Source organism: Macadamia integrifolia, chromosome 13 (genome assembly GCF_013358625.1).
Source record: "Macadamia integrifolia cultivar HAES 741 chromosome 13, SCU_Mint_v3, whole genome shotgun sequence".
Classification (NCBI taxonomy): domain Eukaryota; kingdom Viridiplantae; phylum Streptophyta; class Magnoliopsida; order Proteales; family Proteaceae; genus Macadamia; species Macadamia integrifolia.
The window spans coordinates 20,618,727-20,627,136 of record NC_056569.1 but is presented as its reverse complement, the minus strand read 5'-3'; the positions used below and the strand labels follow the sequence as shown (position 1 = coordinate 20,627,136).

Sequence of the window (8,410 nt, the reverse complement as noted above, 5' to 3'; positions counted from 1 at the left end):
TGAAGTTGTCGACTTCTATGAATCAGGCTCTCCTTGCAAAAAAGGGTTGGCAGCTACTTTCACCAACTCTCTCTCTTTGGGGACGACTTATGAAACAGAATATTTCCTCATAACTACTTTTCTACATGTAGGCTGTCCGCAAAGTGCCTCATGGGGGTGGAAATCTATTATTGGTGCTAGGGATCTTCTCTGCAAGGGCATTTTTCTTCAAGTTGAGGATTAATCCTTGGACAGACTTCCGGATTCCCAACTTCCCCCTATTACTTGCACATTTTCCTCTCCCAGCTGAAGCGCCTTGCTTGGTCTCACAACTGATTTGTCTACAGTTGCACTTGGAATCAGCAGCTATTCTTCGATGGTGGCCGCTAGATGTCGCTTGGCGAATTCTATCCATTCCTCTCCCACTTCAAGATATACAAGATAAAATAATATAGTTAAGAACGGCTTCAGGTTTGTTTACTATCTCCTCAGCGTATTGTATAGCATTGGGCACAGCTTGCGATGCTCCAAATCCTATTCGGCTGAAACTGTGGCACACCTATACCATTCCCAAAATCCAATTCTTCAATTGGAAACTTTTACGTGGTCAACCACCAACCCCAGCTCTTCTATGTTCACGTGGATTTTCTATTCCCAACACATGTCCTTGGTGCAATGAAATTGGTCTTAATGATCGCCATATCCTCTTTAACTGCATCCTAGCACAATCTGTTTGGGGTTTGGTGGGGTTCTCTTCTGTTACCCAATGGACCTATTACCCCTCAAGTCTAATAGATCTTTTAAAGCATTCAACCAAATCTCGACACCTCCAACTTCGACTATCGCTGGCACTTAACATTCTTTGGCAACTCAAATAGGATTTTTAGATGTAGTGTTTCGTGTTAGTCATTTAACTCCCGGTGGTATTCTCAATAAGGCTTTTGTTCTCACCAATCAGTTCTCTTTTGCGATAGCACCCACGAGCAGGAGGATCTCCCAAGTGCAATGGGATTTCCCTCCTCCTCCAATGGTAAAAGTTAATGTTGATGGAGCCTCCTCTAGCTGTAATCCAGGATTGACTAGCATTGGCGGAGTCTTTCGTGATCACTCTGGTCAATTTCATTGTGGTTTCTCGGCAGGGGTTGGCTTGGCTCATTCGGCGGGTTGCAGAGGCTTTGGTGATCTTGTGTACCTTGCTGGTGGCAGTTCATCAAGGTCATCGTTCTCTTATCGTTGAAGGGGAACATCTGGCTATTATTAATATTCTCAATAAATCAAGTACATCTATCTTGTGGAGGATTCGGAATATCATTGAGAACTGTTGACATTTTGCTACTCAATTTGAGCATCTTTCCTTTCATCACATTTTGCGCGAGGGAAATTCTATTGCTGACAAGCTGGCTTCGCATGGTGCCATTTCTCAAGGCCAGGGTTTTTGGGCCTCTTTTACCTCTCTTGTATTTAGATTACTGTAAATCTGTTTATCTTCGATGTAGTGGATAAATTAATTAGTAATAAAAATAATAATAATAAAAAATAAAAAAGACCTCGTCATTGTTTCTTTGTTTAATCAAAGGTCATGATTCAGAATTTTTCGAATTTGGAGATGGAAAACTTTTTGGTGTCTTCATCACCTGGATCGTTGTAAGTTCAGGATGATTAGTTAACTGACACCTAGGGACTATACAATTAACTATTGGTGATTCAGTGTTATGTAAACTACAAATTATCTATTCTATCAGTGTTAGGGTCAATAGTTCACAAAAACCAAGGGTCTCCTGAAATTAACCATTAAATTAATGGCTTACACTACAGAATGTTAGTTGGCTGCATCAACCAAGGCCCTTCTCCCAGAATATAAATCTTTAATAGAAAGAAAAGAAATCCATTCCTCTTTTACCTTTTAACCCCTCCCTACCCCACATCCACAAAAAAAAAAAAAAACAAAGCACCTTACTCATCTTTGAGCCAAAACAAAGATGAAATCAAAATCCCAGGTGAAGTGAACCTCAAACTTATTGGTATTCGAAGCAATCAACTGATCCTTTCCAAGCTTGATATCATGATCATAATGAAATTCCAGGAAAAAATGTATGACTTGATTAAGAAAAAGAAAGGCAGAGTTCTGTGGATCAATGCAAAGAGAAGTAACAAGAACATGACCAGATTCACTTTCAGGTACAACATCTTACCCTTGTTCTCTATACAAAGCAATCTAAAATCACTCTAAGAAGGTGTCCATTAAATCAGAGTAAATCCTGGCTTCGGAGCTCCGGTAGTTCACGGGATGATGTGAATGGTGATCTAGAGAAGTGGAAGAAGATGATGATGTCATTCTTGCAGGCAAAGTGAAGCTCCTCTTGAACTTGTTTTCCATCTTCTTGACATTGTTTGAATGGCTCTCCAAGCTCAAGTATTCACTGAAATTTGCAAATCCTGTGTTATCACTTCTGCTCCCCTGCTGATTCTGTGAATTTGAAGTTTCTGAGGGGGCCTTCAACTCTTCAGCCTTTCCACAAAGATTTAAGGCAGGGTTTGAATTCTCACTCCCTAGTACAAGTTGATGATGTTGTTGGTTTGGCTTGTTTCCTAAGCACTCATGGCCGAAGAGAAGTTCGGCATCTTCATCCTTTCCGGTGAGTGCATTAAAGATGGATAGCCCATTTGGCCACTTAATGTCAGAGTCATGATCAGCCATCATGTTCATATCCTTCATTTGGGTCTTAGATGAATGTGGAAGGAGATCAAAGAGATGGGTTTCATCTTTATTCTGTGGCAACCCAAGTTGGGAAGAGTTCGGGAAATTGGGAGAAGCAAATACAGAAGCTGCAGACATTAGAGACCTTTGGCTCCAGTTAAAAATGGGACCAGGAGGATGACTTGAAGCAAGGGATTGCTTCGAAGAAGGGGAAGAAGGGGAAGTATTCCTGTTAGCAGAGAAGAGCTGGGAGAGGTAGAAGCCAGATTGATATCCAAGAGATTCAAAGGTATGTCTCATCCTCAACACAAAGTGCAGGTCTTCTGGTATCTGAGGATAGATATATTATGTTCCAGTAAATGCTATTGTTTCTTTACCCCCAAAAGAAATTTCATTGTCTAAATGGGTTCCAAAACACAAAATCTAGATGGAAACAAGAGAGAAACTCACAATCTTGCAGGAACCCAATTGTAGAAGGCCATGGCCAGCTTGGATCACAGCAATAGTCTGTTCAACAGAGATTCATAGGAAAAATCTAAAATTGCAAATAAAATAAACCAAACAACAGTTAAATGAAAAAATCTATTCGTACCTGAATGCCTGAGTTAAATTGATCAGTCCATTCAGGAGGAAGCTGCAAGGAAAAAATTATAAGATATCATCTATGGATATGATGGCTAATGTGTCTAACCAGTGGCTGTTAGATCAAACACCAAGAAACACGAATAAAGAAAGACAATAGATCCGTACGACACAGAGATTTAACGAGGTTCACACACCAGGGTGGTGTGCTACGTCCTCGGGCGAAGAAGAAGATGATTCACTATGCAGAAGAAGGATTACACCCTAGCAGCGGCGAGGAAGAACTCGCCCTGAAACCCTAGCTTCGTGAAAACCCTAGAATACAATGACTCTCAACAAGCAACAGTACATTATATATATATACTCTCAGAAAATTTCCCATTCGGGTCGCCACCAAAATATGTCGGATCGGGTCAATCTTCAAAACGGGTCAAGAATTCGAGACAAACTTAACAGTGGCAGAGGCTGAAACTAATCTAGATTATCTTTGAATTTCATCTGTAAGCATAGGTTCACATACTTACTGCATCAAAAGAACTCTGCCAGTAATTAGAGATATTGGGTTCACATTCAGAAGGCTCTTTGAAGACCCATTTATGACATTTATCTGAAGCAACCTTTCCCATTAACCTGTTCAAACCATTCAACCAATCAAATCATAGAGAGATGAGATAACAGGGAACAGAAATAAAGGGGGAAAATTGAAAACACCTACCCAGTACCCACCCTTCTCCATAATTATACAACTGAATAGACATCTTGCTGAAGGCCTTTCTGACTGGATCATCCCCATCTTTATCTTCCAGGCAATCTGCAACTCTTCCCCGGCAAAATCCATCTTCCCACATCAACATCCTACACAAAACAATAAAATCCAACCCAAATTATACTCAACAAGCAAAACCCATGTCAAAACTCTCTGCTTTTTAGATAGCATAAGAGTAAAGGAAAAGCGTACTCACAAGCTGCCGTTGTCATCCCCGACCTTGCAAATATGACCACCTCTACTTCGCCTACAATCAGGAGAGAAACCCATTTGAAGGGAACGAAAATGGAAGGAAACATGTAGTACAGAAATTAGTCAATTCAGAAGACGAATTGGAGGGGGAGTTGTTTACTTACGGGCGAGGTCGAATGGTCCAGAAGACGGAGTAAGTCCAGTCTGAATTGAGACAGACAGTCCTGAGGGTGTCGTGAAGGGCCATCATCCCAACCGCTTCTTTGCTCCTATCTGATGCTTCCGAGCCCACCATCTCTCTTCACCTCCTTTTTAATCTCTTTCACTAATATATATGTGAATTTCTCTAACCAAGCTTTTTTATCCTCTTCAGCGTTTGCACTCTCCCTAGTATAACAAGGGAGACTCTCTCTCTCTCTCTCTCTCTCTCTCTCTCTCTCTTACTGTGACTTTACCATTTGTTCGTTTGCTTCGCCCCAAGTAGTCAGGCTTGGCAATCGCAGATGGGGAGAAGGTAAAATAGGATTATATGAGAAAGGATGTTGAGGACGAGAAGTGATGTTCCTGTTGTTTGTAATTTAACAATAAAAGGTAATCATTAGTGGGGCGGCTTTATCCTCTCTTCTTGAACAGCACAGGTAGGAGGGAGACAACTAATGAGTAGGGACTAGGGAGAAAGAGAGGAATAGAAAGACTGTTTGCTTAATATTCAAATTACGGTATTACCCTTCATTGTTAAAGGTTTTTTTTTTTGGGTGGAGGCGTGCTGGAGAGATGGGGGGTGTGAGGTGTAGGAAAAAACCTTTAGAGCAGGTTGGGCAAGCCGCATAACCAGCTCATGAGCTTGAATATCCAGGTTGAGACTTTAGAACGGAAGAGGCTGACAAGGTCCACTTTAGAGTAGTTTCTTCCTTTATTTTTTTTTTTTTAAGAAGAAAAACATAATATATTAGAGAGTTTAACAAGTAGTCAGGGTCCTTTGGTCACAACTTTCCATACCATATCCATATATATATATATATATATATATACACATCAAGTATGGTATAGGGAGTGGATTAGATATACCGTCGATATCAACTATGTTAACGGATAGCATCAATAGGATCACATGATGGAATATCATTCAAAAAAGATATGAGGGTTCTTTCAGAAAAAGGGAAGAGAGAGATAGACATAATAGCAGCCCTAATTTGAATTCTAGTGGAGCTTTTACCCCCAATAATATGTTGAATAAGGGATTCCATCTTTATCTCTATGCATTAATATTTTTCTCCAAGTTCAAGAGCAATTTTTAGGAATTTTGACAATCCACTATGCAAGCAACATTTTGAATGAATATAATTGTTTGTTCTCACAATGTTGATCAGTGTAAGAAGGAATATGAACGTTGAATGGTATCGTTTTCATATGAAATCCACATGATGAGAAAGAAAGAGAGAAAAAATATCAACATAGATCCCATTAATTATTATGTGAGAAGATATATTAAAATTCACACGAGAGGGCAACACATGTTTCCTTTTTTATTTTTATTTTTATTTTTATTTTTATTTTACATCCCATAAAGGCTAATGAGATCTGTCATACTATCAACTTCCTACTTATTCATCCAAAAAACACAAACTTGCTCCTTGTGGGGCGATTTGCCGATGTATACTTTGCCCAGCCTATTGCCATTCCTATACTTCAGAGAGAGGATCAATATATAGTCAAAAAAGAGCAAATGGGCTTTGAACATAATAACTGTTAATATATGAATAGGTACTTGTCAGATCCCTTGCCTGAAGCTGCTTTTCTATTAAAGGGGGAAGGTAGTCTTAGGCTGGCATGTAGTACCACATGTGAAAATACCTATCCAATACAGGATCAGCACCGGGCATTATGGTCTTTTTCTGGTTAATAAAAATCATTATGGGTCCCATTTGAGAACTTTCTAACATTGAAAATTAATTTGCATGTTCCAATGTAGTTTTGCTATGTGAGCTGTCTAGTCTATTGCTCATTAATTTGTCTACCATGCGTTGAAATGTAGCTAGGAATTTACCAAAAAAACAAAAAATATGTAGCTAGGAATAATCATCTAAACATTGAAAATTCTTACATAAATAATATGCTAATTAGTAGTATAATGACAAAAATGTAGATTATTCGCACGTAATGTGGACGTTCTCTATCCGGGAGTATGGCCTATGTCAATCTTTCTTATTTTATCTTTATCTTTTGTCAAATAAGGAGTTGAGAAGTCTTTTGATAGGAGGAGAGGGATAGAGTCATGGGAGCATTAGTGTAGACCATGATCCGCTACGTCATGCTCTCAAATAGCTCTTTTTCAGCATGGCGAGACACTCAAGGATTAAGTGATTTGAAGATAGGCTAACAGCAATAGAGAGAACAAAGGTCTATTTTTTTTTTTTTCTATTTTTATTTTGTTTACAAGACACCCACCAAGAACCATGTAAGTGACCCACAAAGGCGTAAAGTAAAGGATCCACATAGAAGGGCCAAAATGAGGTTCGAACGATTTACATATGAGAACTCTTTTTTTTTTCTTTTTCTTTTTTTTTTTTTTACATTTTTTTTTTATAGGTAAAATGTATATTATTATGATGAAAACAAAAAATACAAGAAACAAGCAACCACCCACCACAGACCTAAAGGAGGGAGAGAGGTTCCTAAAGACAAGCAGGATAGGCGCCTGCAAAACAAGAGACCAATATAAATTAAAGTAATCTGAGATATAATTGAAAATAAGTCTTAAAATCCATATCCCCTTTGATTAAAGAGTTAAGACCAACAGGGAATTCGAAGGGGAAAGCACCACCTCTGTATTAGATGCCTGTGAAGAAGCCATAAAGTCTACTGATTGGTTAACTTCTCTCCAAATGTGCTTGAATTACTCTGGATGAGAGACTTTAAGATGTGTAAAACTCTATTCTTCAACACTAGCCTTTAATATTGCCCTAATCATCTCAATAACTAATTTTGAGTCTGAACGAATTGAGATCTCCTTAAACCCCTATTAATAGAGAGTGAAATCCAAGGAAAATTTCCTACAAGTACATGTTAAGAATTAATGGAGTATCACTTAAATCAGAAAATGCAAAAAATAGAAGAACCCTACGCATCATGAAGAATACCACCATACAAAGCTTTATCTTGACTAAATGAGCCATCATGATGCAAAGCTACTAAACCATTTTGTGGAAATTAAGAACCAGAAACAAATTTTGGACATTTTGATCCCTTTACTTAGTGTTTTAGGGGGAAGTGCATGCTAATTTCAGCATGAAGAACATGATGCAGAGTCTTTGATGAGGAAGAGTGAGGGCAGTTTAGGGCAACCAAAAGAAAAGCACAAAATATTTACCGCTCAAAAGATGATGTTGTCTCTAAGAACTAGATTTGGTTTGTGTTTGGCAACAAAATCCTCTCCTACATCACAGTCAGCTGACCATACAGGTGTGTGCACATGTGTGCCAAAATCCTTATTGACCGAATTCAATATTAGATCTGACTTCAATCAAGTGACTTGGGCTCTCCTCTTACCCCAATCAACTTCAGGGATTTTTTATATTCTTTAAAACATGATCCAAGGATTAAAAAAGATGAAGACAAATGATAGTAACATAGAGACAAAGGGAAAGTGTAATCTTGCCTTTTATTGATATTCAATTTACCAGAAATATGACCAGTTGTTCTCTACTGATGTTGAACATACCAGAAACAAGATTTGATGTCTCTGTTGATATTAAACATACCAGAATCATGATCTGCATCTCTGTTGATGATAAACATATTAGAGACGTGACCATTACACTATGAACTAAAGTAGATGACTTGAAGGAAGTACATGATTTTGAAAAAAAATGCTAATCTAAAACATGAAAGATAAAAAAAAAAGATGAGATAAGACTTGATGTTTGAGTTTGTTTGATTTGTTGTGTGTCCCCCTTCTTCCACCATAGTCCATTTTATAGATTTATTTGAAAGATCCTCCTCTTTTCGCAGTTTCGTTACTGCAGGAACTCATGTTTAATCACGTCTTTAGTGGGACAGTTAATTGGTTATAACTACCTAAACCACTTAAGCCAGACTTGGTCAGCTGACCATAATGTCCTTAGTGGGTAGTTAATTGGTTATAACTGCCTTAATCACTTAAGTCAGACTCGGTCAGCTGACTGAAAAGCTGG

General features: G+C 38.4%; 1 protein-coding gene across 1 annotated transcript; it reads right to left on the bottom strand.

The window, feature by feature from the left end:
- Nucleotides 1–2,056: 2,056 nt before the first annotated feature.
- Nucleotides 2,057–8,139, bottom strand: LOC122059270 (protein RICE SALT SENSITIVE 3-like). The gene is made up of 7 exons (XM_042621971.1): nucleotides 4,382–8,139; nucleotides 4,222–4,272; nucleotides 3,986–4,114; nucleotides 3,784–3,889; nucleotides 3,270–3,311; nucleotides 3,128–3,184; nucleotides 2,057–3,007 (listed from the first exon to the last, which is right to left on the bottom strand). Exons 1-7 carry the CDS (start codon nucleotides 4,510–4,512, stop codon nucleotides 2,201–2,203), a joined length of 1,323 nt encoding a protein of 440 aa, XP_042477905.1. The 5' UTR covers nucleotides 4,513–8,139; the 3' UTR covers nucleotides 2,057–2,200.
- Between the last annotated feature and the right edge of the window lie 271 nt (nucleotides 8,140–8,410).